We start from the raw sequence: 21,292 nt of genomic DNA, 5'->3' as shown, positions 1-21,292 counted from the left end.
CACACACCGACTCGGGCCGCGATTTAGAAATGGTCGACCTGCTGAGAGCCTCACTCGACACCCAACTCTGGTGGACCCACATAATCAATGTCCGCCTCATTAAGGTCGTACCCTTTTAGTACTGGGTTGAACTTTGCAACTTTTTAACGAGATTCACATTCAGTCATCATACCTTCTTTTTTTCCCCTTTAAAAAGAGCACACCAAATCAATGGCCCAACTTTTACTTTTCTGCTCTTCTTAAGCACAGTCAGTGACTTTGGTACATATTAAGTTAGAAGGCGTCCTTGTGAGAAATCTTATACAGGCCCAGAGGACCACTGGTGCAAATACAACCTCAGATTAGAAACAGCTGAGACAGAGTGGAACATGCAAATTTAAACATTTCAACTTTTATTTCATTGCAAACAGTAAAATGTTTCATCAACTTCACATTATTTGTTAATATTAATCCATTCCTACATTTCAGGCCTGCAACACATTACAAAAAGTTGGGAAGGAGGCAGTTTTAAATAAGTAATGAGGTAGAAGGATGTTATTTCAAGCAGGTGATGTCAAAAGGTGATTGTAATTATGATTTGGTACAAAATCCTGACTTTTTAGGAGCAACCATGGGCAGAGGATATCGAGTTTGTTAAATGTGCAAGAAAATTACTGAAATGTGTTAAAATAATGTTCGTTAAAGAAAGGCTGTAAGCTGATTTGCATATTTCTTCCCACTATAGAGCATATCATCATGAAACGATTCAAGGAATTTGTAGGAATTTCTGTGGGTAAAGGGGCAAGGGTGCAAGCCCAAGGTGAACACCTGTGATCCTCCAATGCCACTGCAGCAAGAGCAATCATTCATCATTAACTGATATAACCAAACCGGCAAGGGACTATTACACAATTAGCACACCTGGGAATTACATTCACAAATGCCACTAAAAACTTTACAGTGCAAAAACACAAGCCTTATGTTAACCCTGTAAAAGAAGCAGCATCGACTTCTCTAGGCTTGGGGAGGACCATCACACTGTGGAAACGTGACTTGTCGTCAGACAAATCAGTAACTCCTGATGTTACAAAGTGATTTGTTCTGTGCTTGGACCCCAACATGCACTGAACCTGCACCAGGATGCCTAGAGTGCAGAGGCTGTCGACTTTTATAACACTAAAAAACACTACTCTCCACCCACCCCACCCCCCCCCCCCCACCCCCACACACACACAATCATTTGAACACACTACTGCTTTGATTCCACTGAAACTCTGCATCAAGATTCACGCAATTACAATTCCACATAACAATAAATGTGGACTGGACACTATTATTGAAACTTCACAATTAATATGTGTGCAGTACCGGGTGGGGGGGGCAGAGTTTGTACAAATCAACTATGGTCTGTTAATACCACTACTCTTCTCTATGTGGCATGAAAAGCTCAAGGGCGAGGGTTCAAAAGAAACCACTAACATGCTGATCAATGAGCGCAAAAAATAAAAATACTACAGTGAAAACCAGCCGCCAGCAAAACATATAACACTGTTGAAAATGTGACAGTAACAAACAACTGGCTGTCACATTGTTTTCGTATAAAAAAAAAGCCAATATAACCTCCAACAAATCTTATCTTTTACACACACTGCAAGCATACTGTGCACACAGCAAAGATGCAGATAAGAAATAAAATCCTGTCTCCGTTTTATTTGTCCCAGAAGACCTTCACGGCTTCTCAAAATTCCCATCAATGCCGCCACACTCAAAATTGTCAAAACAATGCAAATGACAAGTTTATGTCCTCCAGTGGACAATTTCAGTATGTTATGCGTATGTTTTGTGTCTGTGCTGTGAAAGCAGCGGGCTGCCGCTGCTCTTAATAATCGCAATAAGAGCAAGATACTGCTGTGTTTAACTTTTAATCTGAAAAGCAATTAACCCAAACAATAGCTGAATTACTCTATTCAAGAGAGAAAAGCAATAACTTGATTATACTAACTGTCCAATGGTGATAAAGACAAAAGCGGTAAAAAAATAATAATAATTCAGTGTCCTGTCTTGTAACTACTACAGCAAATAAAAGTTTTAACGGATACACACACATCCTGCTCTTAGTGAGGCCTGATGGTTTCGTTGTGTGAAACTGTGGAGGTGTCGTTTCAATCAGTGGAGTCAGTGTGGCGTGGCACAAGCTGGGCTTTTTTAATTACCTTACTGATTGAGGACGGGGACGATGTCTGCCCGTCTAAAGAAGCTGCACCCACACGCCACAAACTGTGCTAACATTCAAATGTCCTCCGACACATACATCAGGTGATAAGGAGTGAGCCAAAAACAAACAATTAAAAAAAAACACAATGTGACCCTAAAACATTGTTAAAAATACCAGACGGAATCATGTGTCACGTGCGAACTCTGACTGGTGCATATCATGTATAAAATGTCTCTGCAACTGTCAGGGTCCAGCCCCGGGGTGGGGTAGGTTCACTTATTTCCCATTTCCACAGCTCAATTTTCTAGTTATTAGTTTCATTCTGAGTTCATCATTTATTTTCTGTTCTATATTCAGACATGCCCAGCTCTCCACAATTTCTCTTATAACTCACTCGACTGGTAAGCATTGAAAGCCGAGATAGGCATGTCCCAACTTGTCCTCTGACACGCCGAAACGGAGGTGTTCTTTGTTTCGCTCGAACAGCGAATCGGTCGTGACGCACAAAGCCTACGCGCGGCTTTCCATAACAAAATCTCTTGTTAAAAGTGAAATCTGCCAGAAAATGGTTGATGTCCAGTTCTTGTGATAACCAGAGAAAGTGCACACGACGGTCCCAGCTCCACACAGCCATCCCTTTAGAAATAATCCAGTGGTTCGTGTCTGTCATCGCGGCTCGGAGCGCCGAGCGCCATTGTGGGCCATCCTTAAAGCTGTAGTTACAGTCCTTATTCTCTGTGAAGCCCGTAAAATTTTCATCGAAAGCCAGATAAATTTTTCGAATGGTTTCCAGGTGCCAGTCTCTAACAGCTTCTGAAAAAATTCTGATGGAAAAAAAACCCAAATCATTCCGCCATTTCCAGACAATGAAAATCTGACGACGGGGCGGGACCACTCCTTCCACAAGGCGTGCTCACAGGCGAATGACGTCACCGACAGGCGTGGAAAAACTCACGCATGCACACAAGGGTTCAAGCTTGTCTGACGTGCTTGTCTGTGTGTTCACGTACACTCTTGCACGTGCTTGTTTCATCTTTGTCTCTGTTTTGTCCTTAGGTTCACTTACTCTCTTGCACTTGTCCGTTTCATCTTTATCACAGTCCCCTGAATCACTCCCTCACTCTCTTGCATCTTTTCGCTCCTCTTGGATTCACCCAACCACACCTCCCTTCTGGAACTTTCATCCACACATGCACCTTGTTAACCTAATTACCTCACCTGTGTATTTAAGGCCTTCACTTTTGCCAGTTCGTTTGACCTAATCTGCATTCCAGCCTTGGTTTGTTCCTGACCTTTTGCTCAACCGTGTAAAACCTTGCTTTGTGTTAGACCCTGTTTTTTGCCTCAGCCCTTGTACTGTGCTTTTTTGAACTGTGCTTGTTTTTTGACTCTGATTCTGCCTCAGTCCTGACAACATTGCTACTCTGTGCCACTAGGGTTGCCAACCGTCCCTTGAAAAACGGAATCGTCCCTTATTTGGAAATAAAAGTGTGCGTTCCGTATTGACCTGAAACGGGACGCAGTTTGTCCCGTATTTCTGTGAGAATCAAAAAGTCTGTAAAATGTCAATGGAATTGACTGGCGCTTTATATGGAAACTTACGGTAAATTTGATCCCAGCCTCTCTCCTGCTTTTCACCAATGAGCTGACAGACACGAGTTGACAATACAGAATCACTCTTATCTCATTGGTCGAGGGACATCTGCTCGCAAGAAGATACCGACGTCATGAGCCGACGACGGTCGCTGGACGACAATAACAAAGCGCAGCATGGCTGATATCGATACAGACACCGACACTGGCACTGCAGATATGCCTACGGACAGCAATGTCTGTAACGTCGTTACTACTACTAAAAAAACAAACAAACAAAAAAGAATGCAAAAATACAGGGGCGAATGAGAAAAGGAAAATGGCTGGGTGGAAAAGGTGCGCGACAACAGCTAAGTATTGTAGTCTTTTCAGACTTTATTTTTTGCACTTTTTATTAACACTAAATATGTAAATGTGCACTGTTAACATTGTTTTGCACTGTTACATTGTTTTGGATGATGCAAATTTTCTATTGTTTTTCTGTTAATTTATACAATTTTAAGTTAAGCACTACAGAGAGATTTATTTTTAAAGATTTTTTTTTATTTTATGCTTTGAAGCAGGACAGAATGCTCATATTGAAATTGTGAATGAAAATATATTTTGAACTAAAAATAAATTGCTAAATAATTTCCACGTGTTCATATCAGAACAAATGCATGTATGCATCTACTTAAATTCAGGGTCAAGTCAACAGTCAAATGGTTAAAAATCATTTCACACAGACGCTGGGAAGGGTGAAGGCAATGGTCGGTCGGCCCTGGCGGTGAGGTGTGCCTTATTTCAGAGAGTTGGCAACCCTATGTGCCACTGAACCCAGTTTGCTTTGACCACGCCTCAGCCTTACGTCTTATTACCTCTGCCACCTTGACTGATCATCCGTGTACTGAATCTGTGCCAGTTTTTCCAGATAAAGCCTTTTATTACTCCACCTCCAGTTTCTGTGAGTCTGCATTCTGTTCATTCCTCACCATGAATCCTCACAGCAACATTTTAATTAATGCCACTTCACCACCCACTGCAAACATAGCAACATAACTTCTGCATTCTAATCCAATTACATTTTTTCCGCAAATCTGATTGATTAATCGTGTGAGATTTCAGACTGTATAATATCGGGGAAAGGGTGGCAAAATATTCCACCGTTTCACATTTGGATGTATTATTGCGCGCCCTGACCTGTGTTCTGACAAGATGTCATTCCTGTCAAATATCATTTCTGTCCTCCGTGCAACTACAACTGCAGATACATGCGCAGTATAGTCTGGGCGCGGAACTGTCGATTTATGCGATAAGACGCACAATTCAATAGAACACCAGCCACGTGTGCTGCTAGCTGTTAGCTGAGCGTGAGAGAGAAAGTTGCATACTGACACCGCCACCGAAATGGGTGAATTTCAGCTACATACGAAAGTATCGATGTGGATTCTGATACAGAATTACCGTTTCACATTTGATGGACTACTCCGTGCCCTGACCGCTGTTGGAATGATGCTGCCTCACAGTAAGCCTCGCTGACCAAATTACCTACAGAAAAATAAACTGTGCAAACGATGGAAATGGATTAGAATGGGAATGACCGCCTTGTGTCTGATGATTTGCGGACGTTCATGCTGGTTATACAGTCGCAAATTGAGCTTTAAAAGGACCATAAAATGGACCGTAAACAGGGTTGTTCCCTAATTATCAGAAAGGTTTGGTTCTAAATAATCACAGAATTCACACTATTGTAAGCCTGTGGGGGAAAGAGTCTTCCCTCAACATCCGTTTCTCAAATCCATGTGGTCACTTTCACCTCCAGGCCTGCAGGTGTCACTGCAGGTTTCCCATGAACATTTTCAATGATGTCAGCCCATCATAAGATAATTTCTTCCCACAATTTTATACAGCATCATAAATAACTATTTGTCATACCATAAAATACCTCCAACGCTGTGCTTCTGCAAAGATTTAGTCAAACTAGCTCCTCTGTTGTTCGCGTCGCTAATGACTGGATCCAGGAGATTGCTTGCAAGGTGCATACATGCCGTACAAAGTCAAATATAATTGTTGAGAGCACATTATAAAGGCAGGGGTCATTCACACTCAGTCACCAACAATACAAAATTACTGGCCAAAGTTTTACACAGTGCTACAAATTCATCAGAAGCTAAACTGAAGATCATCGAGCATGCAACAAACCACTGCTCATCTCATGACAACGGCCATCCTGAGTCAGCAGCTGAGCAGTTAAGACAAAAGAATTTTGCCTGAACAAATCAAGTCGTGTAACTGTTAGAATGACCTAAGCAGTGGGTCACCCCTCTTGAGTCTGGTCTGCTTGAGGTTTCTTCCTCAAATCATCAAAGGGAGTTTTTCCTTATCACTGTTGCCTTTGTGCTTGTTCTAGGGGTTGGTAAGTTAGACCTTACTCATGTGAAGAACCTTGATGCAGCTTTGTTGTGATTTGGCACTATATAAATTAAATAAATTGAATTCAAGTCTGAAAGAATGCAGTGATGAAAAACTCAAGGGCAAAGAGTCACTACACCACAGAGTCAAACCAAGTCCCAGATGGCAACAACCCAGACAGATAACTTGCTCAACCCCACCCCTAAAAAAAAAAAATCCATCTGCCACAGCCAGGTGAAAAGTGCACAACCCCATGGGCAACACCCACCCACTGGGGTTCTCAACACTGAGGCACCTTCATGGGTCACATCCACAGAAATGTACCATATGGCCAAATGTCATAGCTGTCATAGTTCACTCGTAATGCAAATGATCCTCCTCATTTGAGTCTCCCCAAGTATCTTCTTACTTGATACAGTCATTCCAGTGGTACCCAAGGATTGTCAAAAGAGACCTAGTAGAAAAGACATCAAGTCTTCATCTTAGGACACTAGTTAGTGACCACGTTTCACAACCATACAAAAAGAGAGGAACCAAGAGGATCCGATTTTATGAAGCAGTACTAAGGGAGATAGAGTAAGACTGAGCTCTCAAACTCCAGTCAAACTAAAAATGGTGGCATGCGATGGGGACAGACAAAGCAAATTGGACCATCTAACTATCATACAAAGGTTTAAAATTTAAGAAGAAGAACAAGAAGAAGGGCCTTTATTATTATTCTACATGCATACAACAAAATTTGTCCTCTGTATTTAACCCATCCTAACTACAGTTACACAATCCAACCAATAGGAGCAGTGGGTGGCCACAGTCCGGTGCCCGGGGACCAACTCCAGATGTAGCGATGTTGCCTTGGTCAGAGGCAGACAAAGCATGTTTTTGATTGTGGGACCAAACCAAAGTGCCCAGAAGAAACCCACACAGACACTAGAAGAACATGCAAAATCTACACAGAAAGGACCAGGCAGAAAGCGATCCCACAACCTTCTTGCTGTGAGGTGTCAGTGCTAACTGCTAAGCCACAGTGCCTCCCAACTGATGTGGTTTAAGCCTGTTAGTCCTGGTCTCAAGGCAAGATGGCACCAATTCTTGCTCAGAACAACGAAAACACAGATAGAAGGTGATTTTTACACCAGATTTTTCAAGATCACCAGGGTTCCCCAATACCTAAAATGTGAGATTTTTGGCTGATTTCCAAGGCAGTGAGGGGGGGACCTTTGAATCATATCAACACTGGCACCATATTGAAGCACATTTTACAGCGTACATTTGTTGAAAATTACAGCAACATGTTACAGTAGACCTTTCCAAGAGAGCCTCGCTCGACATTGACTGGAGGGCAAACCTACAGTGTTTGAAACGAGGCCTGCCAGGGCTGAAAACATGTTTGGCAGCTGAATGATTTCCGTTACCTTCATCGAAATCCCCCCGTAATTTTCTGGAAGGCAAAAACAGGGAAATAACAATTTAAACTTTTTTTTTCTGGAACTTCAATCCGTTGAGTGTTCCTCCTTACAATGTTCTCAAAATAACACAAACAAGAATCCACTAGTATTTAGTGTTATACCAAAGAACACAGAATCAACCCTTATACATACTGACGCTAGTAAAGTTTTCACTTCTTTTAATTTTCGCATGCTTTGAATTGAGGGCTAAGAGCAGTTTCACATCCACTGAATATGCACCAACTGATGCAAAAATAAAAAGGCTATTTACACGACAACTAGTACGAACACAAATTTTGTCTCGGAATTTCCTTTGTCAAATACTCCAGTCGGGAACCTTAAAAGAGCTAATATTTTTTATAAGTCTAACGCAAAATTTTAACTACTGGTCTTCTGCATCTCAGACTATGACACAGCCAAAATCTTTTTAGTGCAGCCACAAGAAAACAGGCCATGGACCCAGAAGACGTGGATCTTACAAAGATAAATGCTTCAGCAAAAACCTCCTGACTGTCTAAGCTCTTCCCAGGTATCTCTTGGTTTCAAATGCTGACCACTCAGACACACGAATGTCACTGCCGAGATAAATGAAAATCTCTATAAGGTCAACACTTTCACCACATCCAATTACACTTATGATGGCCAAATCCTGGAACTCACTGAAAGCCTGGATCTTAGGCATAATCTAAGAAACCCAGACATTCAGATTCTTCAGTCAGCTTTGAGTGCTGTAACTGTCTGCAAAGTCAACACCAGTAAATCTTTCCTCGACAACAAAGACACCGAAAACCACTGGTTTCCACAACTCCATCTGTGTAAACACTGAAAAGTGCAGGAACCAGAACACATCCCTGATGAATGTTTATGAGTGTATATAATAAGCTGGCTATAATGTCTTCTTGGGGAAGATGGTTTAAGACCACAGAGGGACTTCAGGGCCATTCTCCTTATTACTTCTTGACCAAACATCAAAACACTCAGACAACAAATGGCTTTCACCAAGTATCAACACCAACTTTTCTGTTCCAAAACCAAAGGATGACATTTGAGAAATTCTTCAGAAACTGTTCAGAAAAGTTTTTTTTTTAATATATGTTTTACAAAGGAAACAGAAACTCTCAAAGTGCAAAAAGATAGGTTACCATGGCAGCTTGAGCTGCATACTGACAAGCCGTAATGATGGGCTACTAATTACAGCTTCAGTGTATTACCGTTATTACAAGAAAGAATTAATCATTTCATTAACAACTAGGCAATAGCAATGAATCATAATATGACCAAGGTTACTGCAAGACCTATTTTAATAATGAAGACTAATTACAAACTGTAAGAAAAGCTGGAGGCAAAAAGCTTAAGGTGGCTTAAAGTAAACACCCACACAATAAGCATCATTAGAATTCAATACAGCTGGACTTAAAATAAGACCTCCAACACTCAAATCCCTCCTAACCCTTCTAATTAACCACATTAATGACATTCACAATAGGAAATTACAGGATAAAACGAGGCATTTCCAAAAACAATCACATAGATTTCTTACATTTTTTATCAATAAGCATTCACATTTGTCTTTTTCTAACAGGAAGACGTCAGACTGTCTATCTTCTGTTGAGGTCAGAACTTACAGCTGCACAACTCTAATAAGAATTACAATCCCAATGAAGTTGGGATGTTGTGTAAAATGTAAATAAAAACAGAATGCAATGATTTGCAAATCCTCTTCAACCTTTATTCAACTGAATACACCACAAAGACAAGATATTTAATGTTCAAACTGATAAACTTTATTGTTTTTGTGCAAATATTTGCTCATTTTGAAATGGATGCCTACAACATGTTTCAAAAAAGCTGGGACAGTGGTATGTTTGCCACTGTGTTACATCACGTTTCCTTCTAACAACACTCAATAAGCGTTTGGGAACTGAGGACGCTAATTGTTGAAGCTTTATAGGTGGAATTCTTTCCCAATCTTGCTTGATGTACAACTTCAGTTGTTCAACAGTCTGGGGTCTCCGTTGTCGTATTTTGTGCTATATAACGCGCCACAGATTCCTTTTTCAAATTCCACCCCTGCCACACTTCTCCATAAAATATGGAGTTGTGTCAATAAGGGCATCCGGTGTAAAATTTGTGCCAAATCAATATGCAGATTCTACCTTGAACATAAACACCTGGTCGTCTTGAAATTACCTGCTGAAACACCTTATCATTAATGAAATCACCTGCTGAGGTGACTGGTAGCAAGGAAAACCTGCAGTGCTTTGGCCCTTCATGGCACATGATTGCCCACCCCTGATATAGCGCTTTTCCATCTGCATCAGATGCTCAAAGCGCTTTACAATAATGCCTCACATTCACCCCGATGTCAGGGTGTTGCCATACAACCTAACACCCAGCAGTTGGGTATCTGTAAATGCCCTGTGCTAACCGGGACTTAGGCGTCCCCATCGTGTGAGTCAGTCAGTTCAGAGATGTTTAACACAGTAACTTGAAAACGAATACACATCAGATCATGCAATTCTGCATGAGGGTGATTATTAACATGAACATGAAGTGCCACCTACTGGGAGACTGCTTAAATGACTCCACACAGTAAGAACAAAATGAATGACATGAGGTTCAAAACTTGGTGCAGGCACGTTCCCCCCCATGCAAATACCATGACAAGGTATAATCTCTGGACGTTTGGAACAAACACCAATTCAAGACGAAATGACAATTATTCTACAGTTTTAGCCCAAGATTTCATGTTAACTTTTTATCTGCTGCAAAACTGCTGAAGCTGACGGCTTTGAGGATTATTAAAAATCACATATACTGGTGACATCACTCAATAAAAATAATGAATTCTTATTTTCCTTTAATATATCTGTAGAAAACCGTTGCACAGAACATAGTGTGAATGTGCTTTTTGTCAACACTCACCAGCTGGTGCTGCAGGAGTCGAAACTGGAACAGACTCTGGCACGGCCGCTTGTGGAGGGACCGGAGCGGGAGGCACGGGCTCCACCTGGAGCTGAGGAGGAGGTGGAGACGGTTCATGAGGAGGTGTAACCTCAGGTAGGGGAGGTGATGCAAATGACATGGCATGCTGCGAGTGCGCGGCATCCTCTGAAGGACACAAGGGTGGCAGCGGGATGGTGGCATGCTTGGAAACGCGGGAAGAGAGGGGAACCGTGTCAGGAGAAGGGGGAGTCGTGCTGGGGTCATTCATTTTAAAAAGTTCAGCGACAGAAGAAGGAGCAACATGCAAAGAAGAAGCAGACATGGACTGATTTATGTTGGGTGGAGACGGACTGATTCCAAAGGAGGGAGGAGCGCGCGAATCAAAAGCTACAACAGGAGAGGGAGAAGGAATGAGGAAGGCAAAGCGAGTGTTAGAAGGAGGTGGAGGTAAAGTTACCTGCTCAACAGCAGGAGGAGCAGGAGGCACAGCCACATAATGACCATCGGGAGCAGTGTGAGGGGGACTGGAGGGGAGCACGGCGGGTGTTGCTACCTGCTTGGGAGGAGGCGGTGAAGGAGCAGATGCAACCACCTTCTCTGTGGTTGACGGGGCCGTCGGAAAAGGCGTGGGAGGGACAGCTGACTCTATGAGAGAGGGGGGTGGAGGCAAGGAAAAGGGGGGAGGCGCAGGCTGTGGGAGAGGAGAGGAAGTGGGGCTGCCCGCCGCAGGAGGAGCTGAAGAGGAGCCTTTTGGAGGAGCTGGAGGTTCTCTCATACGGTTGATGACATTGTCAGAAAGCTGGGAAGAAAAAAAAAATGCCAGTAAATCACTGACAAAATGACATATCAGCACATACAATAAGACACCAGCTCAGCCCTGAAACGAACTTCGACACGCGCAATTAAATCGTACTAAATTCATAACCTTCATTCATACATCTGTGTGACACTGATTTTGACAAATTTTCATTTGTGGCATCAACTGCAGAAAAATAAGCGCTCCAACAATCCCTTCAACAACATGAGGCTCGGCAGAAAAAGACAAACGGAAAGAAAACAAGAAGTGTTCATCAAAACTTCAGCTTTATCGGATTTAAAAATGACCACGTGGACTCTCCTGTGAATTTATTTGACACTATCACTTGCCTCCATGATTTCTGTTCGCTTCTCTCTGCTGTATGATGTTTATATTGGGGGGGGTTGAGAGCATGTTCCTATCCAATAATTCCTCTCACAATATGTTAAATTTAAAATCTTGAGCTTGCTGCTACATGTGCAAAGCTCCAGCAAATCTTAGACATTCTGAGAACTTGTGGGACCCCCAAGAAGTTCTTGGACAACATAGTCAGCCTTGACACAGATATAATGAGTGCTGTGCAGAACGGAGGCAGAGACTGAATTCCCAGTGAAAACTGGCGTTCATCAGGGGTGTGTTCTGGTTCCTACATTGTTCAGTGCTTGGGTGTTGGGTTGGGTTGTGGAAACCAAGTGACTTGAGTGTTTCTGTTGGCAAGGAAAGGCTTACAGAACTTGACTTTGCAGATGATGTGATATTTGTGGAATCAATGGACACCCTGTTTGCCTCACTTGAGAAGCTGAGTGAGGAACTGTAACATCTGGATTTCCAACAGTCATGGATCGAGACTAAGAGGAAGGCTTTTAATGACTTTCTAGACTCAGTCACCAAAGTGTATTCGTATGATTTCAATGTGCTGAACTTGTAGAGACATTTACTCATATCAGCAGTGATATACACGTTTTTGGGTCCTCCTCATTTGAGATCAAGAGACAACTGGAAGAGCTTATGGAGTCAAGAGGTCGTTGGACAGAGGCATTTGGCAATGGCAATATCTTTGCAGGAGAATGAGGGTCCAAATCTTTACGGCCCTGCTGCTAAGTGACTTACTGTATGGTTGTGAGACTTGACCACTACGCAGTGACCTAAGGGGACGATTGGATGTCTTTGGTATCAAGACTCTTTGGAGGATCTTTGGGTACCTCTGGAATGACTTTGTATCAAATGAGCAGTTACTTAGGGAGAAAAACACAAGGCGTATCACTTGCATTGTGAGGGAGCGTCAGCTTTGACGTTTTGGCCATGTGGTGCATTTCTCTGTGCATGATCCAGCATACAGGTGGCTAGCTGAGGGGACGCCCACATTTCACCTGACTACTGTAGATAGATGTTATTTTAGAGATGTGGGAATAGATAGGCTGTCTGCCTGAGTGGTTGCCATTCAATACTCAAGGCGGTTCCATTATGTCATGATGCGGCAAAGCACACCAGCGCATGTTGTAGAACTTGACACAGATCACTCAGATCTTTTTTAAACTTGCTAAATTTTGACCAGTGGTGGGCACAGCTAACCAAACAGTTAGCTTTGATAACCGCTAATCAGCAAACCGAAATTTATCTTTTATAATGCTAAACCAATAAACCACAAAAAAAAAAAAAAAAAAAAAATTATTGGAAGCTACAGCTAACCGATAACTTTCAGTATAGCCTCCGCTACACTCTCAGCTACTGACAAGCCGATTTTGAGTTTAAACACTGCCAACACTTCTGATAGAATCAAAGACAATCACAAACCCAAACACAAACCCAAACACAACCAATGAGTCAGCGCTTCTTGTTTGCCCTGCCCACTGATGTAGGAAAGAGTCATTATCCTTCACAGTACACACTGTACACTGCCAGTAGATGGCAGGGTTCTATGCATTTTGACCCATCTACTGGATGGCAGCAGGAATGGTGCCCGGTTATATCACACTGTTGTCGACCTGAATCACAACTTAACAGACTTTTCAGTTTTGCGAATGCCTTTTTTAACAAAGGAAAAAAATGACATATTTTCCAAAAGCACATTTATCTGTAAACACCAACACACGTTACAGTAACTTGTGTTTTTTTTTTTTTTTTGCATAGAATGAATGAATCAACCAATCAGTGTGAGCGGTGGCTCAGTTTACCCATAATCCCTTTGGGCATCTGTGTGTGTTACCATAATCCCTTTGGGCATCTGTGTGTGTTAATGTTCAAAACTTCAGAATTAGTGCATTATTTTGAAATTAAAAGATATGTGTTATATTTTCACTTTGTACAAATGATAGAGTTGACATTATTGTAGTTATTCTATTCGGATTCATTTGATTTATAAATCAAAACCATAAGTCAAACCTGCTATCTTTTTAAAGATGTCTGAATGATGGCTGCACCGCTGTACGTTGTGAAGGATAATGACTTTTGGGGGGGGGGTTTTGTTGTTTTTTTGTGGCAGCCTGGTAGCCAGGACCATTCCGCTGGGGTAGAGTTGAGCGCAACTCCTCTCAGCTGCCTAAGTGCTGCAAAATATGTAGCAGACTGGAACCAACATGTATGATTTTAGGGTTTACAAATGTATTTCACCCTTACTAACTATGCAAAAAAAATTTGCGGAAACTAATTGGTCCGCTTATGGTTTTTAAAGTTAGCAGAAAAGCTAATCCGCCAACAAAAAGTTTTGATTAACGGAACTGTGCCCACCATTGCTTTTGACATATACATCCTTTCACCAAGTTCAATTAATATATTACTGCTCCGAAATCTTTACCTTCACACATTTTTTTATTTAACTGTGCAGTGGTAAAAACAAATCAAACCCTGTCATTTTGGGGGGGGGGGGGGGGGGGGGGGGGTTACTGCTGGAGACTCAGACCCATTTATGTCCCATGATTTCACTCCACAACTCACCTTCTCCACTTGTTTGTAGGGAAGAACAGACTACAGGTTGATTTCCCCCCCCCATGGGGAGCTGCAGTTGGCACAGTTAAGATTTGCAGTAACCAGTTACTGTCGTGGAAAAGTTTGCACTGCTCACAAGAGAAAATAAAACTTAGCTTTGCACAGATAACTATATAACTAACCAGACCAGGACTCTCAAACCAGCCAGCTTGTTTTCTCCAGTGAGAGGGGTAATTGGGACACAGCAATAAATAAATAAATAAATCTATTTTGAAAAGCTAATAAAGAAAAAGCATCTGCAGGGATATTATACAATACAAGTGGCTGTGATTGGAGAAATTGTGCACAGTGCATGCATTGCATTTTGTATCACTACTCTTAGCTTCATAGTGGAGTACAGCAGAGAAGGATTTTCTTTCACCAAAACAGATCAAATCCAGGCTTGCATCTCAGATGTACCTTCTGACAATTTGTCGCTAAACTTTCAGGTCTTCTTTTTAAGAAAATCCTCCTCTATACCACTTCATCATGAAGATGGATAAGTGGTGATACAAAATGCAAAGCTTGCACTGTGCATAATTCCTCCAATCACAGCCACGTAAGCCTATAACTTCTTCTGGGTTGTCTGGGTGTCTTGGTGGCTTTCCTCACTCTTCTACTTCTTGCACAGTCACTCAGTTTTTGAGAAATGTCTACTCCATGCAGATTTACCATAGAGTACCATATTGTTTGTATTTCTTCATAATTGATGTAAATAAAGTCCAAAACATATTCAGTGGCAGCTTCACCATCAGAGAGCCTCATCCACAACTACCACAAAAGACTCCAAGCTGTCACTGATGTTGAAGGGGGCAATACACAGTCTTAAGAACGGGGATATGTAAATTTTTGATCAGGTTGATTTGGGTAGTTCTCTTGTCATTTTGATTTAAAAAGAGGAAACACAGTTGTTTGACAATAAATGGCTTCACCCAACCACTAACCATGAGTGAAAAAAAAGTTTTTGTGTTGTCATTCATATTCTCTTAAAAATGGCCAAGAAAGCAAAAATTCTGCCAGGGTATGTCAACTTCTGAGCACAACTGTAAATATGAAATTGTTCACTAGATCCTTGATCTCTGGATATAAACAGAAATAAACAAGATCTGTAGTTTTATCAAAAGCATTTCCTTTCAGACATTACTGGTATGAATATCACTCCATACCTCTGAGCTCAGCTGCATTGCACGTCACGATGTAATTCATAAAGAACGCAGGACGTTTCATTTTAGGAGGATTGTAGTTGTACTTGACTGTAGTTTATTGTTTGTTTTACAACATTTGGAAAGAGGTGTCATTTGATTTAATACAGCGATTCACTTTGAAGTTATTAATTCTGACCGGATTCAAACGGGACTCGGCACAAAGCTGCGAAGCATTTGGAGCTGTGCAAACGGAACGGAGTACGATTCTCGTTTCTTGCCCACAACAAGACAAGAGTCCCAGTTAGTGACTTTAATCTGCACAAAAGTGACTCATGATTGACATCTTTAAATGGCTTTGAGAGGGGTTAAGAAGCAGACTTGCCGCTTCTGAAAAGCAGCGAAGCAAAGAACCAACAAAGCAGTGGGTTGGAGCAATGCTTCATTGCTTCAAGCTTCAAAGCTGAGCCATTACAGAAGCAAGTCTGCAATCAACAAAGAGAAATTATCTTTTTCCCGACAAACACCCTCAAAAACAACGGCCGCTCTGAAAGACCGATAAGGGAACCGTTAAGCAAAAAGGCTATTGATGTGGATGATAGAATAATTTCTTAACGATTCTCGAAAAGAACTAGTTCTCGATGCTCATCCCCATTCTTCACTTGGTATGCAGGTGCTGTATGTCATTTTCAGGGTTGAAATGACATTGTATATACCTGTTTCTAAGAAAAAAATCCACCCACCTGCACTTCTTCTGATGTCAAGGATGATAAACTATTTATTTATTTTTAAATGGGGCTTTATAATCTGGTGGTGGATGTTGACATCATCTTTGGGCCACAAAGCTGTACACCTCTGGTGTGTGACAAAAAGAACAGTACAACATGTGCAGCATGTTGACCTCTTGGTAACCTGGTCATCTGACCAGAGTTAGAATAGACTGAGCCGTGCTAAGTGAAGAGTTAACTGATCGACTTCAGCCTCTCAAGCTATATTTAACATCAGCTGGCAGCGCAGAAGGGCATCGGAGAACATGTGACAGTACGATGAGTATGTAGTAATTCATTCACAAAATCTACACTCCAGATCAGATCAAACTCTCAGGTGACAGTGAGCACCAGTCTACACCTCACTTTCAAATATGAGAATGATTGAAGCCCTTCTGATTGAGATATAATGCAAAATGTACACCAAAAGGGGTTTTCAATATGAAACTCAAATGTCCACAAAACCATAATCCGGATCAGACACCAGTGTCGCAGACTGAACGGTACGCCCCTAAAAATTGGTCCGTCCTGCCTCCACTGCGCATGCATCATTTCGGAGCTTAGCCGCCCATCAAATACAGAGTCTCTTCACCCAGAGGGATCAAATGGATTAATGGGATTATTAAACATCAGATGACAAGATGAAACTTCTTAAATCATTCTAAAGTCAGTTTTAAGCAGAAACGAGGCGATATCTGTGACGCTTTGAAATGACCGACGTGCAGTGAATGCATCAGCTAGCAGCTTGTGTAGCCGCAGCGCTCTGATCGCTTGCTCCATCTTTTATGATAAAATAATGCTGAATTTATGTGGAAATGATTGTTGTACAAAAGCTTCAGATATCTGTCACGGACATAGATGATGACTGGAGTGCAGTTTGAAGCAGAAACGACGTGATAATCCGTGAACTGCGGCTAATGACGCATGTGCAGTGAAGGCAGGGCGGACCGATTTTTTGAGGGGCCCGTTCATTCTGCGACACCGGATCAAACTTAGTGATAGTGAGTGCCAGTCTCAGAGAGCCAAGATATAATGTAAAATATACATTGAATGGGGTTTTCAATGTTAAATTTAAATGGCCACAAAATCTGTAATCCGGATCAGATTCTGTCAGTCGATAAAGGATACCATCCTACATAACGTTCTTTTTTGACAGAGTTATGAATTTTTGAAAATTTGTTCAATAACAATAAAGGATAGGGATTTTTTTCCAACTTTCAAGATTTTTCCTGACTCTGACCTTTGACCTTGAAAACTGACTCAATTCTTGCCTATCAAGATACAAATCTTCAGTAAAAAGTTCATAATGATATATGAAAAATTGTGGGCTCCAGGTTGTTCACAAACAAACGAACAGGGGCAAAAACATAATCTCCATCTTCACTGGAGGAAGTAATTAATTTCATAAAAATTAACTTCAGTATAGATTTTAAGCGTTTTTATTTTGAGGAATTTATCCATGGGTATTGCAGTATTTGTGCTGTACAGAAGGCATGCACTCTGAGGACTTGTCTAGTTCAAAAAACACTGAATGACGCTTGTTGAACGTTGACTGAAACTGTTAAATTCTTTGTTACCGAGCTTGCAAGTGAGTTCGTAGTCAATCCAACTCAGTTTCCGCCATGACCAAAAACCGGAAGTACACTTTCGTCACCGCAAATAGGAAGTACACAAGAAGCATGATGGGAGAGACCGAGGTGCATGATGGGAGAACTTTTTTGCACAAACGCGTAGAAATGGCGTTACATCATCACACCACGAAAGGCTGGCGTAGGAATACACTGAGAAAGCCGCACTACCACCAAACTGTGTAGCTTCAATCAACAAAGTAGTTTGGAAAAAATTTGCCCAAAATCTGACTTTCTTCTTCTTCTTCTTCAGAGCATTATTGCCACCAGCTGGACTGAAGTGTAAGTCAGGCGGCTTAACATCCACAAAAAATAAGAGAGAGAGAGAGAGAGAGAGAGAGAAAAGGTAGCAGACTTATACCCTGTGCAGTAATCCTGTATTCTTCAGATAGTCGTAAAAGTAATTGAAGCAGATGAAATCTGACTATGTAATGGATCAGCTTCTTAAAAAGTGCTCAGTGGTAATAGTCATTTATAATCAAATTTGTGAATTAGCCATAAATAACATATTGTTGTGACATTGATTACAGATCTTGAAGAAAGAATGAAATTACTATGACATATATAGAAACAGTATGAACTGTTAATAATTAGTTGCTTATTCATAATGGCAGGTACTATAACATTTTACATAGAGAAATACTGTGAACTGTTACTAATTTGTTGCTTATTTATAATTAGAAGTCCTGTAATAAATATTTTTACATTGCACATTGCATAAGTCCTACTTTCATTGAATTAAAATGTTGTTTTATAATATTGTCATTAAATATTTCTCAGTATATTCATAATTGCTGTTTAATACATGTTATACGTGTTGTCAATGCCACACAAGTCAGGAGAATAAATATCTTTTGTTGTGTAAGCATCACGTTTTTAATGAAATCATTAACCCCTGGAGAAAATACTGTCCAATTGATTCTTCAATTTTTACAGTATTTCAAACAACTTTAATATTTTTCCACAGAGAAAAACGCTGCTCGGCCAAAGGCTTTGCCTTCATTATATTATAAGTTGTGGTTAGATAAAACTTAGTGTTTCTGATCTGAAGTCGTGTCTGACAGACACTTTTAAAAGCTTGTGGTGTGTGAAACGTGTTGTTGTTTGACAATGTGTGTGCTAGCTGTCACTTACCCGGATGCCCTTCACCACAGTTATGTTCTCCTTCTCATCCGACTCAAACGACACACGGCCGCTGCTGTTGTTCGCTCCCATTGTCACGGTAACAAACGCCTACATGTAAAATGAAAAAACAGTATTTCGACAAACTTTTAACGGCATTTACGCCCCACAGAGCTGGGTACACAAAAATCCCGGGGGTGTAGCCACACTTCCTTAGCATTAGCCTACGAAGAACGTGAGAGCTGATTGGAGAATGCTGCGTATCGGCGGTGTTGATTGGTTAAGATTTGCCCGGTGTCAAAGTCGGACAACACTGTAAAGGTAATTAAATGAGTAATTCTGCTATAAAGTTCTTTCCCGGTGTTTTGTTTGTAATTGTATTTATTACATGAGTACATTATTTGTCGTACACGTCGTACATTAAAATGGATTAAATGATTGGTCGGATAAAGCGCACGATCTTAAAATATTAATGACTCCAAAGGACACACTGAGTTTGAGTGATTAGTTTAATTAGTTTTGCGTGTTTTTCAGATAATCAAAATAAAAAGTGTTGTCAGAAGTGGGATTCGAACCCACGCCTCCAGGGGAGACTGCGACCTGAACGCAGCGCCTTAGACCGCTCGGCCATCCTGACAATTAACGCACGGCTCTCTGAGTATATAGATAAAGTTACTAGTGGGGGGGGGGGGGGCCTTCTCAAATTCATTGTACTAATTTGGGAGGGGCATGAGTTTACGACCCACCGCTGGACTGACGGCAAAACCAACGTCCACAACTCAAGTCAATGACGTCACATAAAATCCCTGCCATCTGGTGGCTGTGGCAGACATAGATTTCTAGCCTGTAATTCTCATTAGTGGAAAAATAAGTGTTTTTTTATATATATATAAACGGTTCTCATTCACACATTCTCCAATGAAAGTATCAAGGAATTGCACTTTGAATTAAAATGAGGACCCATCACCAATGTCATCTGTATATTTGAAGTCAAATGGCCTCTGTGTACATGCGTATGGCTTCGATCACGGAAAAACTGGGGAGAGCTGATATTTGTCGTTTGGTATGTTTATGTATTTGGTGTCAAGGATGAACGCCGCTACAACCGAATGTTGATAGGATTAATCTTTTTCGAGAAATCAAGGATAGTAGCTAACAACAGTGAACAATGGATGTTGATAATTAAATTCTGGACTCACGCTATTCCAGCAGGGTCACAGGGGTGCTGGAGTCTATCCAAGTAGTCATAGGGTGTGAGGCAGGGTACACCCTGGACAGAACGCCAGTCTTTTGCAGGGCCACATATAGACAAATCAACACATTCACACCCACATGCATATCTACGGAGAATTTAAAGTTTCCAGTCCACCTAACCTGCATGTCTTTGGATGTGGGAGGAAGCTGGAGTATCCTTAGGGATCCCACGCAAAAAGGTCACAGGTAGCAGTCAATCCCATGACCTTCTTGTGGTAAGGCAATAGTGCTAACCACAAAGCCACCATGCTGCCTGTCAGTATTTGTAACATAGACAAACACATGGTCAGTAGAGACGCACCAATTCAGCAAACCTGCACGTGTTTGGAGGAAGCCGGAGGACTTACAGGAAACCTACGCAAACAGGGAGAACATGCAAATGCCAAAGACAGAAGAGAACCTGGGACCCTCCAGTTGTGAAGTCACTGTGCTGCTCTCGTATAAGATGTCCCCTTCCCAAACATTTGTAGTGTAAACAGTGAGCATGTTGCTGTGTGTACAGTGTGATGTCACTCTCAAGATGGCAGCCACAGATGGTCGTTACCTGGCTGCTACAGTCACTGACGATGTCCACTCTAGTCATTATTGGGACCATAGAGATAGTAGAGTTTTGGGGCAGTGCACTTATTTCCAGAGCAGAAGGTTCCCGGTTCAAGGCCACCTCTGCCCATTCTCCATATAATGTCCTGTATCAGGAAGGGCATCCGGTGTAAAACCTGTGCATAATCAACATGTAGATGCACCTCAGATCTGCTGTGATGACCCTGAGCGAAGTAAAGGAGAAGCCGAAGGGACTGACATTTTTATTAGCAGATTTTTGAATACCTACGTATTAACTTGGGAATGGACAAGGGTGGAGTTTGAATCACAACACCTGTGTTAGGGCTGGGCGATATCTTTTTTTTCATTTTAGTCAATATCGATATGTATCACGATATAATGAAATCACTTTTTCTGGAAAGGTTCCTTTGAGATGTGAAGATATGAGGTTAATTTTGGTCTATTTTTTTTTCTTTTTTTGTCAGAAGTCAAACAACAAATGCACCATAG

At 41.4% G+C, this 21,292-nt stretch overlaps 1 protein-coding gene and 1 non-coding gene across 4 annotated transcripts in view; both read right to left on the bottom strand.

The window, feature by feature from the left end:
* The window catches only part of chchd3a (coiled-coil-helix-coiled-coil-helix domain containing 3a), a 203,861-nt gene extending 184,649 nt beyond the window's left edge, over nucleotides 1-19,212 (bottom strand). Inside the window, exons 1-3 of one of the 3 annotated variants that reach the window (XM_034163454.1) lie at nucleotides 19,001-19,212; nucleotides 11,027-11,368; nucleotides 10,549-10,771 (exon numbers count right to left, since the gene is read on the bottom strand). In XM_034163454.1, coding sequence (XP_034019345.1) covers nucleotides 10,549-10,771; nucleotides 11,027-11,368; nucleotides 19,001-19,081 — 646 coding nt within the window. In that variant the 5' untranslated portion in view covers nucleotides 19,082-19,212. The remainder of the gene's footprint in view (nucleotides 1-10,548; nucleotides 10,772-11,026; nucleotides 11,369-19,000) is intronic. The other 2 variants (XM_034163455.1, XM_034163456.1) reach the window with 2 other exon arrangements.
* Nucleotides 19,213-19,542: 330 nt separating this feature from the next.
* trnal-cag lies at nucleotides 19,543-19,625 on the bottom strand. Its single transcript has one exon. It is a non-coding gene; the product is annotated as a tRNA-Leu (tRNA).
* Nucleotides 19,626-21,292: the final 1,667 nt, after the last annotated feature.

Source organism: Thalassophryne amazonica, chromosome 22, assembly GCF_902500255.1.
Source record: "Thalassophryne amazonica chromosome 22, fThaAma1.1, whole genome shotgun sequence".
Lineage (NCBI taxonomy): Eukaryota > Metazoa > Chordata > Actinopteri > Batrachoidiformes > Batrachoididae > Thalassophryne > Thalassophryne amazonica.
The sequence above is the reverse complement of the archived record's forward strand: the minus strand, read 5'-3'. Positions and strand labels throughout refer to the sequence as shown.